This window comes from Macaca thibetana, chromosome 19 (assembly GCF_024542745.1).
Source record: "Macaca thibetana thibetana isolate TM-01 chromosome 19, ASM2454274v1, whole genome shotgun sequence".
Lineage (NCBI taxonomy): Eukaryota > Metazoa > Chordata > Mammalia > Primates > Cercopithecidae > Macaca > Macaca thibetana.
In genome coordinates this window covers 13,843,247-13,870,152 of record NC_065596.1, presented here as the reverse complement: position 1 = coordinate 13,870,152, position 26,906 = coordinate 13,843,247, and the positions used below count along the sequence as shown (strand labels likewise).

General features: G+C 52.8%; 2 protein-coding genes across 6 annotated transcripts in view; one reads left to right on the top strand and one right to left on the bottom strand.

Annotated features, from left to right (window-relative positions):
* SLC44A2 (solute carrier family 44 member 2) overlaps positions 1 to 26,906 on the top strand; it is a 238,175-nt gene that overhangs the window by 75,591 nt on the left and 135,678 nt on the right. The gene's annotated exons all lie outside the window — the stretch shown is intronic.
* The window catches only part of LOC126942503 (hsp90 co-chaperone Cdc37), a 185,881-nt gene that overhangs the window by 89,689 nt on the left and 69,286 nt on the right, over positions 1 to 26,906 (bottom strand). Inside the window, exons 1-6 of one of the 5 annotated variants that reach the window (XM_050770155.1) lie at positions 16,403 to 16,664; positions 13,111 to 13,796; positions 8,934 to 9,619; positions 6,667 to 6,872; positions 6,212 to 6,388; positions 3,796 to 4,500 (exon numbers count right to left, since the gene is read on the bottom strand). The exons of 2 other annotated variants lie outside the window; for them this stretch is intronic. In XM_050770155.1, coding sequence (XP_050626112.1) covers positions 4,334 to 4,500; positions 6,212 to 6,388; positions 6,667 to 6,872; positions 8,934 to 9,619; positions 13,111 to 13,749 — 1,875 coding nt within the window. In that variant the 5' untranslated portion in view covers positions 13,750 to 13,796; positions 16,403 to 16,664 and the 3' untranslated portion in view covers positions 3,796 to 4,333. Of the gene's footprint in view, positions 1 to 3,795; positions 4,501 to 6,211; positions 6,389 to 6,666; positions 6,873 to 8,933; positions 9,620 to 13,110; positions 13,797 to 15,736; positions 15,741 to 16,402; positions 16,665 to 17,183; positions 17,188 to 26,906 lie in introns of those variants that run through there. 2 more of the 5 variants (XM_050770158.1, XM_050770161.1) reach the window with 2 other exon arrangements.

The following is a 26,906-nucleotide window of genomic DNA, read 5'->3' as shown; positions in this document are numbered from 1 at the left end:
TGAGCCACCGCGCCCGGCCTTATTTTTTTTTTTTTAACGGAGGTTTGCTTTTGTTGCCCAGGCTGGAATGCAATGGTGAGATCTCAGTTTACCTCAACCTCCACCTCCTGGGTTCAAGCGATTCTCCTGCCTCAGCCTCCCGAGTAACTGGGATTACAGGCATGTGCCACCACGCCCAGCTAATTTTGTATTTTTAGTAGAGACGGGGTTTCTCCATGTTAGTCAGGCTAGTCTAGAACTCCCTAGCTTAGGTGATCCACCCACTTCAGCCTCACAAATTGCTGATATTATAGGCGTGAGCCACCCCACCTGGCCGGCAGAGTGCTACTTTTAAAACTAGGAACAAGCCAGGAGCTCATCCACTCTTATTCCTTTTCTAACTTTCTTTCTCTGGAAATAGTTCCTCTTTCACCCAGAGGCCCACAAGAGGGTGCTGTCTGCCTTTTAGATGGAACTTCCTGACTCTGCCCTGAGGGTATTCGTCACTGAGCTATACCTCCCGGGTTCAAGCCATTCTCCTGCCTCAGCCTCCCGAGTAGCTGGGATTACAGGCCCATGTCACCACGGCCAGCTAATTTTTGTATTTTTAATAAAGATGGGGTTTTGCCGTATTGGCCAAGCTGGTCTCGAACTCCTGACCTCAAGTGATCCACCTGCCTCAGCCTTCCAAAATGCCAGGATTGCAGGCATAAGCCACACCCCCAGCCTATTTATTTATTTATTTTAAGACACAGTCTTGCTCTGTCACACAGGCTGGAGTGCAGTGTTGCAATCTTGGCTTACTGTAAACTCTGTCTCCTGGGTTCAAGTGATTCTTCTGCTTCAGCCTCCTGAGTAGCTGGGGTTACAAGCATGTGCAACCACACCTGGCTAATTTTTGTATTTTTAGTAGAGACGGCGTTTCACCATGTTGGCCAAGCTTGTCTTGAACTCCTGACCTCAGGTGATTCGCCTGCCTCAATGTCCCAAAGTGCTGGGATTACAGGCTTGAGCCACTGCACTCAGCCTTATTTTATTTTAGAGTCAGGGGTGGCCGGGCGCGGTGGCTCACGCCTGTAATCCCAGCACTTTGGGAGGCTGAGGCAGGCGGATCATGAGGTCAGGAGATCGAGACCATCCTGGCTAACACAGTGAAACTCTGTCTCTACTAAAAATATAAAAAATTAGCCGGGCGTGGTGGCGGGCGCCTGTAGTCCCAGCTACTCAGGAGGCTGAGGCAGGAGAATGGCGTGAACCCAGGAGGTGGAGCTTACAGTGAGCCAAGATTGCGCCACTCCTGTCCAGCCTGGGCGACAGAGTGAGACTCCACCTCAAAAACAAAAAAAAAAGAGAGAGAGAGTCAGGGTATCGCTGTGTTGCCCAGGCTAGAGTGCAGTGGTGCAATCATAGCTCAATGCAGCGTCAAACTCCTGGGCTCAAGTGATCTCCTGCCTCAGCCTCCCAAAGAGCTGTGATTACCAGCATGAGCCATTGTACCTGGACAGCCTGTGAATTTTACTGATTTATTATTTTTATTTTTGAGATGGAGTCTTACTCTGCTGCCCAGGATAGAGTGCAGTGGTGTGATCTTGGCTCACCGCAACCTCTGCCTTTCGAGTTCAAGTGATTCTCGTGCCTCAGCCTCCTGAGTAGCTGGGATTACAGGCATGCGCCACCACCCACGGATAATTTTTGTATTTTTTGGTAGAGACAGGGTCTCACTACATTGCCCAGACTGGTCTCCCAACTCCTGAACTCAAATGATCCGCGCATCTCGGCCTCCCAAAGTGTTGGGATTACAGGCAGCAGCCACCGCACCTGGCCCAGCCTATGAATTTTATTTATTTATTTATTATTATTATTTTATTTATTTACTTATTTATTTTTTTGAGACGGAGTCTCGCTTAGGCTAGAGTGCAGTGGTGCGATCTCCACTCACTGAAAGCTCCGCCTCCCGGGTTCACGCCATTTTCCTGCCCCAGCCTTTCCAGTAGCTGGGACTACAGGTGCCCGCCACTAGGCCCGGCTAATTTGTTTTTCTTTATTTTTAGTAGAGACTGGGTTTCACCATGTTAGCCAGGATGGTCTTGATTTCCTGACCTCGTGATCCACCCGTCTCGGCCTCCCAAAGTGCTGGGAGTACAGGCGTGAGCCACCGTGCCTGGTCATAAATTTTAAATTATACAGCTAAAGTGGTCTGCTGTTAAATGTTATCATGATCATTCTAACTTCAACAGTCTTGACAATTCTGCCCAATTTCAGCATTTCAGGTTTCCAGTATTTGCCTCATTCCTAAGTAAATAATACCACATTACGAGGCAAGGTGACACACACCTGTAATCCCAGCACTTTGGGAGGCCGAGTCAGGGGATCCCTTGAGCCCAGGAGTTCAAGACCAACCTGGGCAATATGGCAAAACCTCATTTCTATAAAAAATACAAAAATTAGCTGGGCATAGTGGCACACGTCTGTAGTCCCAGCTACTCAGGAGGCTGAGGTGGGAGGATCACTTGAGCCCAGGAATTCAGCGCTGAAGTGATCTACAATCTCCCCACTTCAGCCAGGGCAACAGAGTAAGACCTTGTCTCTGAAAAAAAAAAAAAAAAAAAAAAAAAAAGAAAAGAAAAATCGAAAGAGAAGAACTATTAAGGAAGTAAAAGAGTGATACGTTTGGTTGTGTCTAAATTTACGAAGCTGCACGCGGTGGCTCATGCCTATAATCCCAGCACTTTGGGAAGCTGAGGTGGGTGGATCACTTGAGGTCAGGAGTTCGAGACCAGCCTGGACAATATGGTGAAACCCTGTTTCTACTAAAAATACAAAAATTAGCTGGGTGTGGTGGTGCTTGCCTGTAATCCTAGCTATTCCAGAGGCTGAGGCAGGAGAATTGCTTGAACCCTGGTGGAGGAGGTTGCAAAGTTCCATCTTGAAAAAAAAAAAAAAAAAGTAGGCCAGGCATGGTGGCTCATGCCTGTAATCCCAGCACTTTGGGAGGCCGAGGCGGGCGAATCACCTGAGGCTGGGAGTTGAGACCAGCCTCACCAGCATGGAGAAACTCTGTCTCTACTGAAAATACAAAATTAGCGGCCGGGCGCGGTGGCTCAAGCCTGTAATCCCAGCACTTTGGGAGGCCGAGACGGGTGGATCACAAGGTCAGGAGATCGAGACCATCCTGGCTAACCCGGTGAAACCCCATCTCTACTAAAAAATACAAAAAACTAGCCGGGCGAGGTGACGGGCGCCTGTAGTCCCAGCTACTCGGGAGGCTGAGGCAGGAGAATGGCGTGAACCCGGGAGGCGGAGCTTGCAGTGAGCTGAGATCCGGCCACTGCACTCCAGCCTGGGCGACAGAGCAAGGCTCCGTCTCAAAAAAAAAAAAAAAAAAAAAAAAAAAAAAAAAATTAGCCAGATGTGGTGGCACACGCCTGTAATCCCAGCTACTCGGGAGGTTGAGGCAGGAGAATCACTTGAACCCAGGAGGCAGAGGTTGCTGTGAGCTGAGATCACGCTATTGCACTCCAGCCTGCGCAACAAGAGCAAAACTCTGTCTCAAAATAAAAGGAAAAAAAAAAAAAATGAGCTTGGGGAGCCCTGGGAGATGTGACTAGGAATTAGCTCCTTGTCTTCCAAGGCAGCTGAAACTGAAGGACAGCTGTGTGGCTTGCCTATGGGGAGAAAGATGCCCTACATATCAAAATGCGATGGGCAAAGATTACAAAACGGTTTCAAATACCAGCCCTAAGTCAAAGAGGAGTGTGTTTCAGGAGAAGAGCCCTTTCTGGCCCCGGGTTTCAGACCTCCAGCCCAGAGCCAGGGTGAAAGACACTAGTTAGTCTGTTCTTTATTTTCCTTGGAAAATTACAGGGTTACTTATCAACAAAATAACTGTCCATCCGGTGGGGAAGTGCCATCCGGTGGCTTCTATGTACAGGCCCATCCCTGGGAACCACATTTCCAGAGGGGGCCTCCGCCTGAGGCCCCCATTGGCCCCCTCCCAGGTATCCAAGAACAAATCACAAGGTGAGGGCTGCCGGCGTGGCTGGCTGGGTGGGTGGGACCCAGGCCTACTACCGGGCCAGAGGGTTTGGGGGCCTCTCTCCTGGAAGCCTGCTCTTTCCACACCCCCTTTCCCAGCCAGGCTGTCTTGGACACTCCTGGGGCTCCGCTGAGAGGCACATGATTCCCGCTTTGGACTTCTTTTTGAGATGTCATTTTAACACTGAGGCATCGCGGCCTCCCTTCCCGGAAGATGGGTTATTTGCAGTGCTGTCTTTTTTCTTTTAGTCCTGGTTTTTGTACAAAAACAATGATACTCCCCATTGGACTGTATTTTCGCCCAAGAAACAAAAGTGCCTCAACAGGTACAGTTCTGCTGGTCGATCTGCTTCCGGCAGGGCTCCATGGTGACAGCCACGCCCACTCCGCTCCGGCCCGATGTCATTCGGGTCACCTCGCTCCAGGTGTCTGTATCTGGGTCGTAACACTCCACACTGTCCAGGAACGTGTGACCATCATAGCCTCCTGCAGGAAGAACAGAAGGGACGGTCACCACCTGTCACACCACATCCAAGAGCAGGGGACAGAAAGAGGGAGAAGCAGCTGTGAGATGCAAAAGCAGGCCGGGCGCAGTGGCTCACGCCTATAATCCTAGCACTTTGCAGGGCTGAGGCGGGAGGATCGCTTGAGGCCAGGAGTTCGAGGACAGCCTGGGCAACATAGCAAAACTCGAGTCTCTTACTGAAGAAAAAAAAAAAAAAAAAAGGCCAGGCGCAGTAGCTCAGCCTGTAAATCTAGCACTTTGGGAGACTGAGGTGGGTGGATCACTTGAGTCCAGGAATTTGAGACCAGCCTGGGCAACATGGTGAAATCCCATCTCTACCAAAAAAAACATAAAAATTTAGCCAGGCGTGGTGGTGCGTGCCTGTAGTTCCAGCTACTAGGGAGGCTGAGACAGGAGAATCACTGGAACCTGGAAGGCAGAGGTTGCAGTGAGCCGAGAGCACGCCATTGCATTCCAGCCTGGGCAACACGAGCAAAACTCTGTCTCAAAAAAATAAAATAAAAATAAATAAAAACAGCCGGGTGCTGTGGCTCACGCCTGTAATCCCAGCACTTTGGGAGGCCGAGGTGGGCGGATCACAAGGTCAGGAGATTGAGACCATCCTGGCTAACATGGTGAAACCCCATCTCTACTAAAAATACAAAAAAAAATAAAAATTAGCCGGGCGTGGTGGCAGGTGCCTATAATCCCAGCTACTCGGGAGGCTGAGCCAGGAGAATGGCATGAACCTGGGAGGTAGAGCTTGCAGTGAGCCGAGAGTGCGCCACTGCACTCCAGCCTGAGCAACAGAGCCAGACTCCGTTTCAAAAATAAATAAATACATAAATAACATTAAGCCGAGTGTGGTGGCTCACGCCTGTAATCCCAGCACTTTGGGAGGCTGATGTGGGCAGATCACCTGAGGTCAGGAGTTCAAGACCAGCCTGACCAGCATGGTGAAACCCCATCTCTACTAAAATATAAAAATTAGCAGGGCATAGTGGTGGGCACCTGTAATATCAGCTACATGGGAGGCTGAGGGGGGAGAATCGCTTGAAACCAGGAGGCGGAGGTTGCAGTGAGCTGAGATCGCGCCATTGCACTCCAGCCTGGCAACAGAGCGAGACTCCTGTCTCAAAAAAAGAAAAAGCCCCAGCGCGGTGGCTCACGCCTATAATCCCAGCACTTTGGAAGGCTGAAGTGGGTGGATCACGAGGTCAGGAGTTCGAGACCAGCCTGGCTAACATGGTGAAACCCCATCTCTACTAAAATACAAAAAATTAGCCAGGTGCGGTGGCACACACCTATAGTCCCAGCTACTCAGGAGGCTAAGACAGGAGAATTGCTTGAACCTCCAGGAGGTGGAGGTTGCAGTGAGCTGAGATCATGCCATTGCACCCCAGCCTGGGCAACATTGCGAGACTCCATCTCAAAAAAACAAACATTAGCCGGGTGTGGTGGTGCGTGCGTGTGGTCCCTGCTACTTGGGAAGCTGAGGCAGGAGGATGGCTGGAGCCCATGAGGTTGAGGCTCCAGCAAGCTGTGATCACACCACTGCACTCAGCCTGGGCGACAGAGCGAGACCCTGTTTCTAAGAAAAAAAAAAAAAAAAGGAAAGCAAAAAAGCAAAAGCAGCCACAGTCCACAAGAGATGGGGCTAGTCGGGACTCTTCCCCGCCCCCAGGGCCTCACCAAGGACGTAGATTCTCCCCTGGTGGACAGTGATCCCCAGGGCACTTCGCCGGTGCTTCATGGGGGCTACGAAAGTCCACGTCTCTGTTTCCACGTCATAACGCTCCACGCTGTTCAGCTGGTCCTGACCATCATAGCCCCCGGCAGCATAGATGCAGTTGTGCAGGACACAGACGCCTAAAGGGCACCGTGCAGAGAAGGTGACTCTGGAGGACTGGCTTTGGGAGCCCCAGCCATCACCTCCTTGAGGGAGACCTTTCCTCTCTCCTCTCCCTTCTCACCCTCAGAAATGAAGCATGGAGAGAGAGAAGCTTGGACTCTATCAGAAGCCAGTGCTTCTGTGGTTATCTCAGGGTGAGGGTTGCAACAGGGGGTCTCTCCCAGGCCTGGCTCAGTTTCACCCCAGGATGGTGGGGGTGTTCCTGGATGCTCCCCTCACTACCGTCCCCACCCACCTGCCCCGCTTCGGATGGTGTTCATTGCTGTGATCATTCGCCACTCGTTCCTCTCTGGGTAGTAACGCTCAGCTGAATTAAGGCGGTTTGTCCCGTCAAAGCCCCCCACGGCATAAAGCAGACGATTGAGGACGGCCACGCCCACCCCGATCCTTCGTGTCAGCATTGGGGCCACCAAGTGCCACTCATCCCGCTCTGGCTCATACCTGCAAGGGCATAAGAAAAATGGGGACAATGGCCATTATAGCTGACCTTCGTGGAATACTTAAGGGCCCGATACCCCTTTTTTCCCTTTTTTTCTTCCTTTAAAGAGACAGGGTCATCAGGCGCAGTGGCACGTGTCTGTAATCCCAGCACTTTGGGAGGCCGAGGAGGGTGGATCACCTGAGGTCAGGAGTTTAAGACCAGCCTGGCCAATATGGTAAAACCTTGTCTCTATTAAAAATACAAAAATTAGCTGGGTGTGATGGCAGGTGCCTGTAATCCCAGCTACTCGGGACGCTGAGGTGAGATAATCATTTGAACCTGGGAGGTGTAGGTTGCAGTGAGCTGAGATCGTGCCACTGCACTCCAGCCTAGGCGACAGAGAGAGACTCCATCTCAAAAAAAAAAAAAAAAAAAAAAGAGACAGGGTCTTGCTCTGTTGTCCAGGCTGGAGTGCAGTGGCACAATCACAGCTCACCGAAGTTTCAAACTTTTTCTTTTTTGACGTGGAGTGCAATGGTGAGAGCATGGCTCACTGCAACCTCCGCCTCCTGGGTTCAATCAGTTATCCAGCCTCAGCCTCACAAGTAGCTGGGATAACAGGCACCTGCCACCATGCCTGGCTAATTTCTGTATTTTTAGTAGAAATTGGGTTTCTCCATGTTGGCCAGGCTGGTCTCTAATACCTGACCTCAAGTGATCTGCCTTTGGAAAGCTGAGGCTGCCTCAGCTTTCCAAAGGGCTGGGATTACAGGCATGAGCCACCACGCCCAGCCTGCAGCTTCAAACTCTTGAGCTCCAGGAACCCTCCTGGCTCAGCCTCCTGAGTAGCTGGGACTAGAGGTGCACACCACTGTGCCCACCTCCACTAGAACTCTAGTGCTTGCAGTCATTCTCCAAGGACTGAGGTATCAGCAACTCCATTTTCCAAATGAGGAAACTGAGCATCCTCGCCATCAATTGCTCAAGTTCAAAAACACATCTGATGGCCGGGCGCGGTGGCTCACGCCTGTAATCCCAGCACTTTGGGAGGCCGAGGTGGGCGGATCGCGAGGTCAGGAGATGGAGACCATCCTGGCCAACACGGTGAAACCCCGTCTCTACCAAAAATACAAAAAAATTAGCCGGGTGTATTGGCCCGCGCCTGTAGTCCCAGCTACTCCGGAGGCTGAGGCAGGAGAATGGCGTGAACCCCGGGGGCGGAGCTTGCAGTGAGCAGAGATGGCGCTACTTCACTCCAGCCTGGGCAACAGGGCAACAGAGCAAGTCCATCTCAAAATCAACAACAACAACAACAACAAAACCACATCTGATAAACCCCTAGTGGCTCAGCCATATCCCCCACTTCACAGATGACAAGATAACATCTTAGAAAGGAGAAATCACAGATTCAGCATCACTCTTTAATGCTCAAATAGTCCTTGAGGTCCGGCACAGTGGCTCACGTCTGTAATCCTCGCACTTTGGGAGGCTGAGGTGGGGGAATCTCTAGTGGTCAGGAGTTCGAGACCAGCCTGGCCAACATGGTGAAACCCCATCTCTACAAAAAAAAAAAAAATTAGCCAGGCGTGATGGAAGGCACCTATAGTCCCAGTTACTCCGTGGGCTGAGGCAGGAGAATCACTGGGAGGTGAGGTTGCAGTGACCCAAGATGGCACCAGTGCACTCCAGCCTGGGCAGCAGAGCAAGAAAGACAGGGTCTTACTCTATTGCCCAGGCTAGTCTCCTGGACTCAAGCAATTCTCCCACCTGAGCCTCCCAAAGTCCTGGATTACAGGTATGGGCCACCACACGTACCCAACAATTTCGAACTGATGGAACTTTTTCCAAATCTGCACAAAGGAACCATATGGGTTTGTGACAGTCCCCTAAGCATTTCCCAGCTCCAGGCACAGAATCCAAGGTCACGGACTAGAACTCTCCAAGGAGCTTAGCTTCATCCTGAGGCCTCCACTCCCTGAAGACAGGGAGAGGAAGCCGCCTCAGGAAGAATCCCCAGACTTCAGTGTCTTGGGACTTGCCAGTAGGACCCTCAGAGCCCACGCCCAGGACCTGCCACTCACCTCTCCACACTGTTGTGGTGGATGCAGCCGTGGGAGCCGCCGACTGCATAGATGTGCCCATCGATGACCCCCACCCCGATGCGGTTGCGCGGCACGCTCATGGGGGCGCAGGGCGACCACTGATTGGTCATAGGATTGTAACAGTCCAGGGCGCTGGAGTCGGTGTTTCCGTCGGGGGAGTTGTTCCTGCCGCCCACAGCGTACAACAGCCCGCCCACCACGCAGCCAGCCAGGCCGCTCCGTGGCACCTGCAGGTCCGCCAACCGGAGCCAGGTGCCGTCACTGGGGTTGTAAGCCTCCAGGTAGCTGAGCGACTGTCGGAAGTAGCCGCCCGCGGTGTAGATCAGGCGGCCCACCTTGGGCGCCCGGCAGGGCATCACCTGCGTGGGCTTGTGCAGGGTGAGCTCCTCGAAGATCTTGACCAGGTAGTCCTTGCAGCGGGAGTCGGACTGCAGGATCTCACACTTCTGCAGTTGCATCTGCAGAAAGTTCGGCGTCAACGAGTGGCAGCGCACGGCCCGCAGCAGCGCCTGGACATAGAACCGTCGCTGTTCGCAGTCGTACTTGACCCAGTTGATGCAGGCGTGGAAGACCTCGGACTCGCAGCGCACGTTCAGGTCGTCACGGCTGATGAGGGTCACCAGTTGGCAGTGGGATAGGTTGAAGAACTCCTCTTGCTTGGCCACCTGCAGTGGGCGACAGTGGGACGGGCTGACTCCCGAGTCGCCCCCACACCTCACCAAGCAGGACAGGGATAATGAGTAACTCACCACTGCGGCTGACAGTCTCAGCTTCCTCATCTGCTAAATGGAGATTCAAATAATAGGAACCGCATACACTGTGATGACTAAATGAGTTAATACTGCCGGGCGCGGTGGCTCACGCCTGTAATGCCAGCACTTTGGGAGGCCAAGGCTGGCGGATCACGAGGTCAGGAGTTGAGAGATCAGCCTGGCCAATATGGTGAAACTCCATCTCTACTAAAAATATAAAAATTACCTGGGTGTCGTCGCACACGGGTGCCTCCCAGCTACTCGGGAGGCTGAAGCAGAAGAATCGCTTGAACCCGGGAGGCAGGAAGTGGAGGCTGCAGTGAGCCGATATTGCACCACTGCACTCCAGCCTGGGCGACAGAGCAAGACTCCGTCTCAAAAAAAAAAAAAAAAAAAAAAAAAAAAAAAAAAAAAAAAGGGTTAATACTATGCGCCAGGTATGTCATTAGGACTCAGGGAAATGGGGCAGAGACTCAATAGATGGTGTATCCTGGGGTATCATTTGGTTTTGGTTTTTGTTTGTTTTTTGAGACGGAGTCTCACTCTGTCACCCAGGCTGGAGTGCAGTGGTGTGATCTAGGCTCACTGCAACCTCCGCCTCCCAGGTTCAAGCGATTCTCCTGCATCAGCCTCTCAAGTAGTTGGCATTACAGGCGCCCACCACCACGCCCAGTTAATTTTTTATTTTATTTATTTTGATATGGGGTCTTACCCTGTTGCCCAAGCTGGAGTGCAGTAGTGAGATCTTGGTTCACTGCAACCTCCGCCTCCAGGGTTCAAGTGATTCTCCTGCCTCGGCCTCCCAAGTAGCTGAGATTACGGGGGTGTGCCTCCACAGTGGCTAATTTTTTTTGTATTTACTTTTAGTAGAGAAGGGGTTTCACTATGTTGGCCAGGCTGGAATTTTTGTATTTAGTAGAGATGGGGTTTCTTCACGTTGGCCAGGCTGGTCTTGAACTCTTGACTTTAGGTGATTCATCCATCTCAGCCTCCCTAAGTGCTGGGATTACAGGTGTGAGCCACCGGACCTGGACTGTTTTTGCTTTTGAGACAGGCTCTGTCACCTAGGCTGGAGTGCACGATCATAGCTCACTGCAGCCTTGAACTCCTGGGCTCAAACGATCTTCCCACCTCAGCTTCCTGAGTCGCTGGGGATACAGGTGTGTGCCACCATGCACAGCCAATTTTCATATTTTTATGGTAGAGACTGGGTTTCACCATATTGGCCAGGCTGGTCTAGAACTCCTGACCTCAAGTGGTCCACTCCCCTCACCTTCCAAAGTGCTGGAATTATAGGCATGAGCCACTGCACCCAGGGCTGGTCTTAAAATCTTTTTTTTTTTTTTTGAGATGGAGTCTCGCTCTGTCGCCCAGGCTGGAGTGCAGTGGCGCAATCTCTGCTCACCGCAAGCTCCGCCTCCCAGGTTTACACCATTCTCCTGCCTCAGTCTCCCGAGTAGCTGGAGTAGCTGGGACTACAGGCGCCCACCACTACGCCCGGCTAATTTTTTGTTTTTTAGTAGAGGCGGGGCGTCACCAAAGTGCTGGGATTATAGGCATGAGCCACTGTGCCAGGGCTTTTTTTTTTTTTGAGACAGAGTCTCGCTCTGTCACCCAGGCTGGAGTGCAATGGTGCGATCTCGGCTCACTGCAACCTCCACCTCCCCGGTTCAAGCGATTCTCCTGTCTCAGCCTCTCAAGTAGCAGGGACTATGCCACCACATATGCCACCACATCTGGCTAGTTTTTTTTTTTGTATTTTTTTTTTTTTTTTTTTTTTTTTGAGACAGAGTCTTGCTCTGTCGCCCAGGCTGGAGCGCAGTGGCCGGATCTCGGCTCACTGCAAGCTCCGCCTCCCGGGTTTACGCCATTCTCCTGCCTCAGCCTCCCGAGTAGCTGGGACTACAGGCGCCCGCCACCTCGCCCGGCTAGTTTTTTGTATTTTTTAGTAGAGACGGGGTTTCACTGTGTTAGCCAGGATGGTCTCGATCTCCTGACCTCGTGATCCGCCCGTCTCGGCCTCCCAAAGTGCTGGGATTACAGGCTTGAGCCACCGCGCCTGGCCTTTTTTTTGTATTTTTAATAGAGATGGGATTTCAACACATTGGGTCAGGCTGGTCTCAAACTCCTGACCTCAGGTGATCCACCCGCCTCAGCCTCCCAAAGTGCTGGGATTACAGGCATGAGCCACCGGGCCCTGCCCTCTCTTATCAATTTCTATAGATAATTTCCTTCAGAGAAACGAAAATGAAACCAAAAATGGTAAAGACATTGCGTGGACCAAAGAAAACATGACTAAGGTTCAGGCTTACAGCTTGCAACCTGTAATGGGTGTCCAATAAACATTTGCTGACTGTCCGAAAGGCTGGGCTGCCCCAGGATTTGGCTGCTTTTCACTGCACTCTGTCCCCACCTTTGACCCCAGAGAAACTAGGGAGCCCAGAGACACATGAAGACCTCGCCTTCCCCAGCTGTTCACCAGTGTCCCCACATGCGTAGACAAGGAACTCAGAACCCCAGTTGTTTTTTAATGTTTTTTTTTTTTTTTTTGAAACTGAGTCTCGCTCTGTCGCGCAGGCTGGAGTGCAGTGGCTTGATCTCGGCTCACTGCAACCTCCGCCTCTCGGGTTCAAGTGATTCTCCTGCCTCAGCCTCCTGAGCAGCTGGGACTACAGGCGCGCACCACCAGGCCTGGCGAATTTTTATATTTTTAGTAGAGATGGGTTTTCGCTATGTTGGCCAGGCTGGTCTTAAACTCCTTACCTCAGCTGATCCACCCACCTCAGCCTCCCAAAATGCTGGGATTACAGGCGTGAGCCACCACGGCTGGCCTCAGTTTTTTTTTTTTTTTTTTTTTTTAGACTGAGTTTCGCTCTCGTTGCCCAGGCTGGAGTGCAACGGTGCGATCTTGGCTCACAGCAACCTCCGCCTCCTGGGTTCAAGTGATTCTCCTGCCTCAGCCTCCCGACTAGCTGACATTACAGGCATGCACCACCATACCCGGCTAATTTTTTTGTATTTGTAGTAGAGACGGGGTTTCTCCATGTTGGTCAGTCTGGTCTCAAACTCCCATTCTCAGGTGATCCGCCCGCCTCGGCCTCCCAAAGTGCTGGGATTACAGGCTTGAGCCACCGCGCCCGGCCCCCAGTTGTTTTTTGTTTATTTGTTTGTTTGTTTAGAGACAGGGTCTCATTATGTTGCCCGGGTTGGTCTTGAACTTTTGGCTTCAAGCAATCCCCCCACCTAGGCTCCCCAAACTGTGGGGACTACACCACCGTGCCCAGCCCAGAACCTCCTTTTCCTCCAGGTTCCTGCCTTCACATCTCAAGGGGAGACAGTGATGAGCACTCATCCATCCTTGGTCCTTCTCCTGACACTGCCCCCAGCCCCACCTCCCCGCTCACCTCCCCGAAATGCATGTAGATATACTCCCGGGCACGCTGGTGCAACTCCACACAGCCAATCTGCTCGGCGAAGTTGGCGATGCCGATGGCATTGCTGGGGTCCAGCTGCTGCACTAGGAAGTCACTGCAGGCACGGACAACGCTGTCGATCTGGTACATGACAGCGCCGTTCATGACGTGAAGGACACACTTCTCGCCCATGGAGATGGAGGCCGTGTAGGCGAATTCGATGAGGCGTTCCATGACCTTGGGGTGGATACCCTCAATGGACACCACCTCCATGCCCTGCTCCCGCAGCCCATTGGTGAACATGGCCTTGAAGACGGGGCTGGATGAGGCTAGCACCACCTTGTGGGCCATGAACTGGGCGGCAGGCGCGTCCTGGTACTTGACCTGCAGTGTGACGTCACACAGCTGCTGGCTGAGCCGCAACTCGTTCATGATGCCGAACGCCTGTTTGGTATGATCCTCCAGGGTATAGCTGAAGGTGCGGTTGCCATGCTGGGAGGGCGTCACCTCCGCCTTGCACTCAGTGGAGGCATACATCACCGCGTCCCCTGACCCCTCAGGGCACTGTGACCGCAGGGGCAGGAATCGGCTGCAGGCCCCAGCCCTGCTAGGCTTGGGATCTGGCTGCATGGGGTTCCAGAAGATAAGCAACACCACCACCTCTGGCACTCAGGGGCCTGGAGGGGAGAGAGCAGAGGGCAGGGGGCACGGGTTGGGGCTGGGCCAGCACCTGCAGGGTCTCCTTTTGTAAGATAAAGCAATTCCTAGGTCAGTTTTCCTGCAGAGTAGGTGAAGCAGAGTCCATTTGCAAATTTGCAAACATCCCCCTGACCTGACCAGCCCAAGAGCCCATCTTAAAACATAGATGAGGTCATGTCTCTCCCCTGCTCTGGATCCTCCAACGCCTCCCACAGTACCTAGTAAAACTGAACTCCTCAACAGCCTGCAAAGCCCTACGCAATTAGCCCCTGCCACCTCTTCCCTTTGATCACTCTGTTTCAGTAATCTGGTGGCCTTTCCCTTTCTAGAGCATGTCGGGCTCATTCCTTCATTCGCCTCACCATTTGTTGGGCACCTACTGTATGCCAGGCACTGATCTGGGTGCTGAAGACACAGCAGTGAGCAAAACACACAAAAATCCTACCTGCTGGAGCTGACACCTGCGGGGAGGAACAATCATAAACTAAAATAAGCAAGACCTGGAAAATCAGCTTCATGAAGAAAATTACAACAGCATTGTGACAATGTGAGAATCAGGTGCAGTTTTTTTTTTTTTTTTTTTTTTGAGATGGAGTCTCACTCTGTCACCCAGGCTGGAATGCAGTGGCTCGATCTTGGCTCACTGCAACCTCTGCCTCCCGGGTTCAAGCGATCCTCCTGCCTCAGCCTCCCGAGTAGCTAGGACTACAGGCGCCCACCACCACGCCCAGCTAGTTTTTGTATTTTTAGTAGAGACTGGGTTTCACCATGTTGGCCAGGCTGGTCTCAAACTCCTGACCTCAAGTGATCCGCCTGCCTTGGCCTCCCAAAGTGCTGGCATTACAGGCGTAAGCCACCGTGCCTGGCCCTGGGTGCAGTTTTTCAAAATCTGACAGGCCAAGCTTCTTTGAGAAGGTGAGGTTAGAGCTGAGACAAGGATGAAAATTATCATAAAGTGGGAGGCTGTGGAGTAGTTTTCCAGGCAGAGGAAATAGCAAGTGCAGTGGCTCAGAGGCTGAGACAGTCAATCTGGAGAATTGAGAAGGAGTGCAGTGAGAGCTAAGGACTTAAGGAAGGGTTTCATGGAAACCCCTGGAGCCTGGAGGGCCAGGAGATGAGTTATGTGTTTTGTGTTTTGTTTTTCGAGACAGAGTCTCGCTCTGTTGCCCAGGCTGGAGTACAGTGGTGCGATCTTGGCTCACTGCAACCTCTGCCTTCCAGGTTCAAGATATTCTCAGTCCCGCGCGGTGGCTCACGCCTGTAATCCCAGCACTTTGGGAGGCCGAGGTGGGCGGATCACGAGGTCAGGAGATGGAGACCATTCTGGCTAACACGGTGAAACCTCGTCTCTACTAAAAAATACAAAAAATTAGCCGGGCATGGCGGCGGGCGCCTGTAGTCCCAGCTACACGGGAGGCTGAGGCAGGAGAATGGTGTGAACCCGGGAGGCGGAGCTTGCAGTGAGCAGAGATCGCGCCACTGCACTCCCGCTTGGGCAACAGAACACGACTTGGTCTCAAAAAAAAAAAAAGGATATTCTCATACCTTGGCCTCCTGAGCAGCTGGGATTACAGGCACCAGCCACCACCATGGGCTAATTTTTTGTATTTTTAGTAGAGATGGGGTTTCACCATATTGGCCAGGGTGGTCTCGACCTCCTGGTCTCAAGTGATCCCCCTCCTCGACCTCCCAAAATGCTGGGATTACAGGCATAGGCTGCTGTGCACAGACATGAGTTATGTTTTGAAAGGAGTGGGGGATCTCCAAGTGGTTCCCCACAAGTGGATCTGCAAGTTCACACTCCCCTCTTTCTGGGGCTCCACTCAGAGTCCCCTCTTCCCTGTTCTATTGTCATCACTGAGCTTGTCAGGAACTGAAATGACCTCCTTTGCTTGTCTGTTGATCGACTGTCTCTCGTCCCCGGCCCCAGCGCCGCAAATGGCAGGGAACCCTATGTAGGTTGGCGTCGGGCCAACCCTCTCCTGTGCCTCCCGCCTGGGGCCTGGCACTGCGCAGGGGTCAGTACACGGGTGGTTGGCTAAATGCCCGTGCCACCGTGCCTGCCAGAGCGGCCTTCTCCACCCTCCCTGGGTGCCACTCGGCCCCCCCTCCGGTGCCAAGGCCCTGGGCTTGCGTCTTGGTCTTTGGCCAATCGGTCAACGATGCCCCTTGGGCACCGGGCACTTCCCCCACCCTACAAAGCGACAAGTGGGCGACTGCGCATGCCCCTCCTGAGCCGCCACCAGGCCCAGAGAGGCGAGGAAGTGACCCCGCCGCGGCGTCTCGGCTGCCAATCCCAGAACGCAGACTGAGCCCCCCAACGCCTCGGAGGCCCCGGGCCTCCGTCTGCTCCGCGCCTCCGGGTTCTCTCGCTCGGTTTCCGCCGCTCCCGGGCCACCCCGAGAGTTGCGCCGTCCAACAAAAAGATTGGACCCAGGCCTCGCCCTCCTGGCCCTCCGAGTCCTGGCGGGGAACTCGGAGGCTCCCTGAGCCGTGGCGCCCGGTTTCCTGGTCTCCGGGCACGACCGCAGGGGCGCTCGCGGCCCGCGATGCCCGCAGCCCGGGTACATCCCGCCTCACTCACCCCGCCATGGCCGCGCTCCGGCTCCGCCTCCACTGCCGAGCCTCGGCGCCTCCATCGCTGCGCGTGGGGGAGGCGCGGAGCGCGCGCAGGTCACCATGACTAAGCAGAGCCGGGCGCCCGCCTTGTCACAATAAAAGTCCCCGGGCCCTGGCCTCGGGCGGTAGGGACCGCGGAGGGCCGCTCCCCAGCCCCCGCCCACGCCTGCGGTCGCCGAGCTGCGCGGCCACCACTGCTGCCAGCATGGCCGCGGGGCGGGGGCACGCGGCCCTGGGCGCGCTCAGCCGCGTGGTCCGAGTCGCGGGGAGTCTGAACCCCGAGTTCCAGACCCGCGCGTCCCGGCCCGCACCGGGGATGGGGTGGACAGCCCTCCCCGTCGCTGCTGCCGGAGCGCTCACCTCGGCCACCGGGTCGCCTCCGTAGGGGGTCCCTCGGGGTGGGGATGTCCGGGGCGCGCAGGGGCTCCGGGTACGGTGATGCCACCCGCACACTGCGCTTCCGGGAAGCCCGGGGGTCCGCGGCCGGGTCCGGGAGATTCCTGCCTTACCTTGGCTGTAGGAGACCCGCGGGCGCCTCCGCCGTCGGGGGGCCTCGGCGCCAGGGCTGCGTGGCCTGCGGGGTCTCGGTTGTCGGTTGGGGAGAGGCCTCGGGACGCCCGAAAAGGAGGCGGGGAGAGGGCGGAGAGGGCGCGGCGGGGAAGGAGCGGCGATTCTCCCGCCCTTCCCGCAGGTGCCCGGCGCCCGTCGGCGAGGAGTGGGGCATCGGGCGGGGACGCACAGCCTGGCCCCCCCTTCTCACTGTCTCTTCCATCTCCTGGTTTCCTCGCCGGGCGTCTCCTGGCGGGGCTGCGCGCCACCACCTGCTATTCTTTTAACGACGCACAGCGCCTGCCTCGTGGTCTGGCGGCCACAGGATCTAGGGAAAATTGTCTACCTCGCTGGGTCTGCCTGTCTGCCTGCCTGCCTGCCTGCCTGCCTTCCTTCCTTCCTTCCTTCTTTCTTTCCTTCTTTCCTTCCTTCCTTCCTTCCTTCCTTCCTTCCTTCCTTCCTTCCTTCCTTCCTTCCTTCCTTCCTTCCTTCCTTCCTTCCTTCCTTCCTTCCTTCCTTCCTTCCTTGTTTTCCTTTCTCTCTCTTTCTCTCTCTCTCTTTTCCGTTAGAGACAAGGTCTCGCTCGGATCTGCACACCCAGGCTGGAGTGCAGTAACGCCATCGCGGCTCACTGCAGCCTCGAGCTCCTGCCCTCAAGCGATCCTCCCACCTCAGCCTCCTGAGTAGCTGGGACCACAGACACGCGCCACCACAACCGGCCAATTTTTAGGGTTTTTTTTTTTTTTTTTTTTTTTTTTTTTTTTCTGTAGAGACGGGGTCTCGCGATGTTGCCCAGGCTGGTCTTGAACACCTGGGTTTAAGAGATCCTCCATCGACCTCCCAAAGTTCTGGGATTATAGGTGTGAGGCGTTGGGTCCAGGCCCCGGGTTTTCCGTGTGTGTGTGTGTGTGTGTGCGTGTGTGTGTTTTTAATTGAGACGGAGTCTTGCACTGTCACCTGGGCTGGAGTGTAGTAGCTTGATCTTGGCTCACTGCAACCTCTGCCTCCCAGGTTCAAACAATTCTTCTGCCTCAGCCTCCCGAGTAGCTGGGATTACAGGTGCCCGCCACCATGCCCAGCTAATTTTTTGTATTTTTAGTACCGATGGGGTTTCACCATGTTGGCCAGGCTGGTTTCGAACTCCTGATCTCGTGATCCGCCCACCTCTACCTCCCAAAGTGTTGGGATTACAGGCGTGAGCCACCACGCTCGGCCTTCCTTGTCTTTATTTTTGATTTACTTCCTATCAAAAGGCGTGTGGCACCCGTCTTTAGGGGGGGTTCAAACCCCGAATCTGCCTCCTGCCAGTTCAGCGCCAGTAGGCGCTTACTTAGTTCTCTGTGGTTCAGTTTCCTCTCTGTAAAAGGTAGTAATATAATAGCACCTATCTACCAGATTATCATTAAGACTAAATGCGGGGCCGGGCGCGGTGGCTCATGCCTGTAATCCCAGCATTTTGGGAGACCGAGGTGGGCGGGTCATGAGGTCAGGAGATCGAGACCATCCTGGCTAAGACTATGAAACCCTGTCTCTACTAAAAATAAAAAAAAAAAACTAGCCGGGCGTGTTGGCGGGCGCCTGTAGTCTCAACTACAAGGGAGTCTGAGGCAGGAGAATGGCGTGAACCCGGGAGGCAGAGCGTGCAGTGAGCCGAGATCCCGCCACTGCATTCCAGCCTAGGCGACAGAGCGAGACTCAGACTCAAAATGAATAAATAAATAAATAAATAAATAAAATAAAATAAACCTAAGTGTGAATACTAGCGCCCAAGAGATAGAAACCATTCCATTGCCATTTTTCATGACTGGGGATACTGATTTGTCATGTACACCGTTCATCATGTAACATTAACTTTTAAATAAATGTATGTAAGTTTATTTTAAAGAATTCATCTAGGCTGGGTGCGGTGGCTCACAACTGTAATCCCAGCGCTTTGGGGGCCGAGGCAGGTGGATCACGAGGTCAGGAGTTCAAGACCAGCCTGGCCAACATGGTGAAACCCCATGTCTACTAAAAATACGAAAAATAGCAGGGCGTGGTGGCGGGCGCCTGTAATCCCAGCTACTCAGGAGGCTAAAGCAGATAACTGCTTGAACCCGGGAGGCAGAGGTTACAGTGAGCAGAGATCGCGCCACCACACTCCAGCCTGGGCAACAGAGTGAGACTCCCTCTCAAAAAAAAAAAAAAGAATTCGTCTAAATGTCGTCTAAATTATCATTACTTTAAAAAGATAGAGAGGCCAGGCGCGGTGGCTCATGCTTGTAATCCCAGCACTTTGGTAGGCCAAGACGGGTGGATCACCTGAGGTCAGGAGTTCGAGACCAGCCTGACCAACATGGTGAGACCCCCCCCCCCCCCCCCCCCCCCCCCCCCCCCCGGCTCTACTAAATACAAAAAATCAACCGGGCGTGGTGGTGGGTAGGCAGAGGTTGCAGTGAGCCGAAATCCTGCCATTGCACTCCAGGCTGAACAACAGAGAGAGACTCCCTCTCAAAAGGGGGAAAAAAAAAAAAAGATGGGGTTTCGCCATGTAAGTGAATAATAAATGGAAACTCTAGGTCTCTGGAGCCTCCACGGTGAATTTGAAAAACTGAACGTCCTGGCTCAGGTTCTGGAAGGAATCACGTGTAGGGCTATGTTAGAGTTACCCGGCTACCCGAAATCCTTGCTGCGTGTAGCTGCGTGTAGCTGCGTGTAGCTGCGTGTAGCTGCGTGTAGCGGCAGTCTGCAGTTCCAGACAGCTCCTCAGGGGGGCGCCCCAGATAGTCCGTGAAGACGTTGAGTGGCCAAGGTTGTAACCAGCACCCTCCTGGCACGTTGCAGAAAACAACCTTTCTAATATCTCTCAAAATCAAACCTACAGGTCCGGTGAGCCAGGTGCTTGTAGAGATTTATCCAAGGTGCACTCGCACACATACAGGAGGAAGCACGTGCACACACATTTATTGCATTATAATGCATATCATGGCAAAAGGACTGGATCCCATTCACATGTCCCTCTGTAGAGTCCTGGCTTAATCAGTGGTGGCACTTCCTTGCTAAGAAATACTATGAAGCCAGTTAAAAGGAGCAACACATTTACTGCATGGATATGTACCTAGATCTTCTATTTTTTCTTTTCTCTTTTTCTTTCTTTTTTTTTTTTTTTTTTTTTTTTTTTTTTGGAGACGGAGTATCATACTGTCACCCAGGCTGGTGTGCAGTGGTGCGATCTCAGCTTGCTGCAACCTCCAAGTCCCAGGTTCAAGCTATTCTCCTACCTCAGCCTCCCGAGCAGCTAGGATTACAGGCTTAAGCCACCACGCCCGGCTAATTTTTTGTATTTTTAGTAGGGACAGCGTTTCACCATGTTGGTCAGTCTGGTCTTGAACTCCCGACCTCGTGATTCGCCTGCCTCGGCTTCCCAAAGTGCTGGGATTACCGACGTGAGCCACCTCACCCGGACTCCTCTTTTATTTTATTTATTTATCTTTTTTTTGAGACAGGGTCTTGCTCTGTCACCCAGGCTGGAGTGCGGTGGCACAATCATAGCTCACTTCAGCCTTGACCTCCTGGGCTCAAGTGATCCTGCTGCCCCAGCCTCCCAAGTAGCTGAGACTACAGTCACTCACTACCACACCCAGCTAACTTTTTCTTTTCCCCTGCTTTTTTTTCTTTCTTTTGTAGAGCTGGGGCTTCACCATGTTGCCCAGGCTGATCTCGAACTCCTGGGCTCAAGCGATCCTCCCTACTTGGCCTCCCAGAGTTCTGGGATTACAGGTGTAAGCCACCATGCCCCACTTTTTTTTTTTTTTTTTTTTTTTTTGAGACGGAGTCTGGCTCTGTCGCCCAGGCTGCAGTGCAGTGGCGTGATCTCGGCTCACTGCAAGCTCCGCCTTCTGGGTTGACGCCATTCTCCCACCTCAGCCTCCAGAGTAGCTGGGACTACAGGCGTCCGCCACCTTGCCCAGCTAATTTTTTTTTGTATTTTTAGTAGAGGCGGGGTTTCACCATGTTAGCCAGGATGGTCTTGATCTCCTGACCTTGTGATCCGCCCGTCTCGGCCTCCCAAAGTGCTGGGATTACAGGCGTGAGCCACCGCACCCGGCCTTCTTTTTTTTTTTTTTTTTTTTTAACAGGGTCTTGCTATCACCCAGGCTGGTATGCAGCAGTGCAATCACAGCTCATTGCAGCCTCGAACTCCTGGCTCAAGTGATCCTCCTGCCTCAGTCTCCCAAGTAACTGGGACTACAGGTGTATGCCACCACACTTAGCTAAGTTTTTTATTTTTTGTATAGATAGTGTCTCACTATGTTGCCCAGGTTGGTCTCAAACTCCTGGGTTCAAGTGATCCTCCTGCTTTGGCCCTGCAAAGTGCTGGGATTACAGGCATGAGTCACTGTACCTGACCAGGCCTCCATTTTTTTAATGTAAAAAAACGGCCAGGCCCGGTGACTCACGCCAGTAATCCCAGCACTTTGGGAGGCCAAGGAGGGCAGATCACCTGAGATCAGGAGTTCGAGACCAGCCTGACCACCATGGTGAAACCTCATCTATACTAAAAATACAAAATTAGTGGGGCATGGTGGCACATGCCTGTAATCCCAGCTACTCAGGAGGCTGAGGCAGGAGAATCACTTGAACCCAGGAGGTGGAGGTTGCAGTGAGCCGAGATCGGGCCACTGCACTCCAGCCTGGGCAATAAGAGCAAAACTCTGTCTCAAAAAAAAAAAAAAAAGAAGTGCTATGGACCGAATTATGCGCCCGTACCCCCTTTTCATGTGTTGTAGTCCTAACCCTCAATGGGATGGTATTTGGAAGTAAGGCCTTTGGGAAGTGATTAGGTCTAGATGAGGTCATGAAGGTGGGAACCTCATGATGGGATTAATGTCCTTATAGGAAGACCACACCAGAGAGTGCTCTCTCTCTTTTCTTTCTTTTCTTTTTTTTTTTTTTGAGACAGGCTGGAGCGCAGTGGTGCGATCTCCTTGCTCACTGCAACCTCTGCCTCCCGGGTTCAAGTGATTCTCCTGCCCCAGCCTCCTGAGTAGCTGGAATTACAGATGTGTGCCACCACACCCAGATACTTTTTGTAGTTTTAGTAGAAGAGGGGTTTCAACATGTTGGCCATACTGGTCTTGAACTCCTGGTCTCAGTTGATCCACCTGCCTCAGTCTCCCAAAGGGTTGGGATTACAGGCGTGAGCTACCTCGCCCAAACTGCTCTCCATTTCTTTCCCCAACATGTGGGAACACAGTGAGAAAGCGGCTGTCTGCAAGCTCAGAAGAGAGTCCTCGCTAGAACACAACCATGCTGACATTCTGTTTTTTTGAGATGATGTCTCGCCCTGTCACCCAGGCTGGAGTGCAGTGGTGCGATCTCCACTCACTGCAACCTCTGCCTCCCAGGTTCAAGCAATTCTCCTGCCCCAGCCTCCCAAGTAGCTGGGATTACATATGTACGCCGCCACGCCCAGGTAATTTTTTGTATCTTTAGTAGCAACGGGGTTTCACCATGTTGGCCAGGCTGGTCTCGAACTCCTGACCTTGTGATCCACCTGCTTCAGCCTCCCAATGTGCTGGGATTACAGGCGTAAGCCATGGTGCTCGGCCCATTTTTTTTTTTTTTTTTTTTTTTTTTTTTTTTGAGACCGAGTCTTACTCTGTCACCCAGGCTGGAGTGCAATGTTGTGATCTCAGCTCACTGCAACCTCCACCTTCCGGGTTCAAGTGTTTCTCCTGCCTTAGCCTCCCCAGTAGCTGGGATTACAGGCACCTGCCACCACGCCCAGCTAATTTGTTTTTGTATTTTTGGTAGAGACAGGTGTTTCACCATGTTGGCCAGGCTGGTCTCAAACTCCTGACCTCAGGTGATCCACCTGCCTGGGCCTCCCAAAGTGCTGGGATTACAGGGATGAGCCACAGTGTCCGGCCCCAGGCTGGCATTCTGATATTGAACTTCCTACCCTCCAGAACTATGCAAAAGTAATTATTGGAACTTAAGCCACCCCATCTATGGTATGTGTTATGCAGCCCAAGCTGACTAAGAGCAAGACATTACAAAACGTGTGGGTATTGCCAGGCGCTGCGGCTCATATCTGTAATCCCAGTACTTGGGAGTCTGAGGCAGGTGTATCACTTGAGCTCAGGAGTTTGAGACCAGCCTCAAAAAAAAATTAGCTGTGTGTGGTTGTGAGCTGTATTGTGGTTGTGAGCCAGGTGTGGTGTGGACCATGTGGTCCCAGCTACTACACAAGAGGCTGAGGCAGGAGGAGTATTGCTTCAGCCCAAGAGATGCAGGCTGCAGTGGGCCATAATTGTGTCAATGCACTCCAGCCTGGGCAACACAGCAAGACCCTATCTCAAAAAACAAACAAAAAAATGTGTGGGTGTGCAATATTTTAGAAGATATACTTTTTTTTTTTTTTTGGTGACAGGTCTTGCGGTATCACCCAGGCTGGAGTGCAGTTGTGCAATCATAGCTCACTGCAGCCTCGACCTCCCAGGCTCAGGTGATCCTCCTACTCCAGCTTCCCCAGTGTCTGGGACCATAGGCATGTGCCACTATGCCCGGGTGATTTTTTTTTTTTTTTTTTTTTTTAGACAGAGTCTCGCTCTGCTACCCAGATTGGAGTGCAGTGGCATGATCTCGGCTCCCTACAACCTCTGCCTCACAGGTTCAAGCAATTCTCATGCCTCAGTCTCCTGAGTAACTGGGATTACAGGCACCTGTCAAAACGCCCAGCTTTTTTTTTTTTTTTTTTTTTTTGCATTTTTAGTAGAGATGGGGTTTCACTGTGTTGGCTAGGCTGATCTCTAACTCCTGGCCTCAAGTAATCCTCCCGCCTCGACCTCCCAAAGTGCTGGGATTACAGGCATGAGCCACCGTGCCCAGCTCACCAGGGTGATTTTTAAATCATTTCTAGAAACTGAGTCTCCCTATGTTGTGTGGGCCCGTCCCCAACCGCTGGGCTCAAAAGATCCTCCTGCCTCAGCCCCCCAAAATGCTAGGATTACAGGTGTGAGCCAACATGCCCAGCCAAGACATACTATTAAGTCAACAAAGCAATATGCAGAACAGTGATAAATTTGTGCAAAAAGACAGGAGGTGTATTTACATTTCATTTTGGCAAGGCGAATCCACAGACTAGCTCTGGAAGGTCCCCAGGAGTCCCACTGTGATCACCACAAGGAAGGGGAACTGGGCGCTTTTTTTGTGGGCGGGGGGGGATGGAGTTTCCCTCTTTTTGCCCAGGCTGAAGAGCAATGGCATGATCTCGGCTCACTGCAACCTCTGCCTCCTGGGTTCAAGTGATTCTCCTGCTTCAGCCTCCCTAGTAGCTGGGATTAAGGGTGCACGCCACCATGCCAGGCTAGTTTTCTATTTTAAGTAGAGACGGGGTTTCCCGATGATGGCCAGACTGGTCTCAAATTCCTGACCTCAGGTGATCCGCCCGCCTCAGCCTCCCAAAGTGCTGGGATTACAGGTATGAGCCACTGCGCCTGGCCGAACTGGGTGCTTTTTAAATTTTGTAGAAAACTCATAAGAGAGTGTGCCTGTGTTCCAACTGGTTGGTTTCCTGTGCGTGTGGCCTCCAGGGGCACTCTGAGCGTGGCCAGCAGGGACTCGGGGTCCCCCCAGTCTGGGATAGCTGTCCCCAAAACATCGGTTTTTTTGTGGCTGCCTGCAGTTCCAAGGTTTCCCAGAAGGTGGAGCGCTGCAGTCTGAACCCAAAGCCAGACGCCCCCCAGCCCGGCCCCGGGGCCCATCCAGCCTTTCAGGGATCAAGAATGCGCCTGGGGACATGCCCGGGACCAGGGCCGGGACCAGCACGTCTGGAGCCTTTTATGGGCACAAACGGCACCCTGGCATCGTTCCAGCCACGAATGCAGACCCCCGTGGGAGTGGCTGTTGGCCTGGCTTTGCCAGACCCGTCTGGAGGGGTCAGATACCAAGCCGGTTCCTCCTGGGGCCTGAAGCTTAGGCTAATGTCCTGGCTCGGACACTGAGACAAGGTACTCCCTGTCTGGAATTTCCTCATCTGTCTAATGCAGATTAGGAAACCTACCTTGCAAGGTTGCTATAAGGCTGAAAAATAGGTGTGTCCCAGAACTATGCAGAGAACTAACCAGGCAAAATGAACTCTTATTTTAGGCCGGGTGTGGAGGCTCACACCTGTATCCCAGCACTTTGTTTTTGTTGTTTTGTTTTCTGAGACGGAGTCTTGCTCTGTTAGGCTGGAGTGCAGTGGCGCGATCTCAACTTACTGCAACCTCCAGCCTCCCGGGTTCCAGTGATTCTCCCTCCTCAGCCTCCCGAGTAGCTGGGACTACAGGTGCGCAGCACCATGCCTGGCTAATTTTTTTTGTTTGTGTATTTTTAGCAGAGGCGGAGTTTCACCATGTTGACCTCTAGAGATCCACCTGCCTCGGCCTCCCAAAGTGCTGGGATTACAGGTGCGAGTCACTGTGCCGAGCCTATATCCCAGCACTTTGGGAGGCCAAGGTGGGTTGCTTGAGCCCAGGAGTTTGAGACCAGCCTGGGTAACATGGTGAGAAATCATCTCTCAAAAAAAATTCAAAACATGTTTGGTGTGGTGCACCAGTAGCCCCAGCTACTCGGGTGAGGAGTTGAGGCAAGAGGATCACTTGAGCTCAGGAGATTGAGGCTGCAGCGAGCCGTGATTATGCCAGTGTACTTCAGGCTGGGCAACAGAGCAAGATCCTGTCTCAAGAAGAAATCAAAAAACGGGCGGGCGCAGTGGCTCACGCCTGTAATTCCAACACTTTGGGAGGCTGAGGTGGGTGGATCACAAGGTCAGGAGTTTAAGACCAGCCTGATCAATATGTGAAACCCCATCTCTACTAAAAATACCAAAAATTAGCCGGGGTGTGGTGGCGGGTGCCTGTAATTCCAGCTACTCTGGAGGCTGAAGTAGGAGAATCGCTTGAACCCAGGAGTCAGAGGTTGTAGTGAGACAAGATTGTGGCACTGAACTCCAGCCTGGTGACAAACTGAGAGTCCATCTCAAAAAAAAAGAAAAAAAGAAAAGAAAGGCTGGGTGCGGTGGCTCACGCCTGTAATTCCAGCACTTTGGGAGGCCAAGGTGGGCGGATCACGAGGTCAGGGGATCAAGACCATCCTGGCTAACACCGTGAAAACCCGTCTCTACTAAAAATACAAAAAAAAATTAGCCAGGTGTGGTGACGGGCACCTGTAGTCCCAGCTACTTGGGAGCCTGAGGCAGGAGAATGGCGTGAACCCAGGAGGCGGAGCTTGCAGTGAGCCGAGATCATGCCACTGCACTCCAGCCTGGGTGACAGAGCAAGACTCTATCTCAAAAAAAAAAAAAAAAAAAAAAAAAAACACCAAAAAACCTCTTATGTTTACCTAAAAGACATGATTTCATTACACAGGCTGCAGTGCAGTGATGCAAAAATAGCTCACTGCAGCCCTGAGCTCCTAGGTTCTGGAAATCCTCCTTCAGCCTCCCCAGTAGCTGTGACTATAGGCATGCGTAACCACAACTGCCTAATTTTTGTAGAAATGGGGTCTCACTATGTTGCCCAGGCTGGTCTCAAACTCCCGGCCTCAATTGATCCTCCTGCCTCATCCTCCCAAAGTGTTGGGATTTGCAGGCATGAACCACTGTGTCTGGCCTTACTTTGTTATCTTTTTTTTTTTTTTTTTAGACGGAGTCTCACTTTGTTGCCCAGGCTGGAGTGCAGCTCATTGCAACCTCTGCCTCCCAGGTTCAAGGGATTCTCCTGCCTCAGCCTCCCAAGTAGCTGGGATTATAGGCGTGAGCCATCACACCTGGCTAATTTTTGTATTTTTAGTAGAGATGGGGTTTCATCATGTTGGCAAGGCTGGTCTTGAACTCCCGACGTCAGGTATCTGCCCACCTCGGCCTCCCAAAGTGCTGGGGTTAGAGGTGTGAG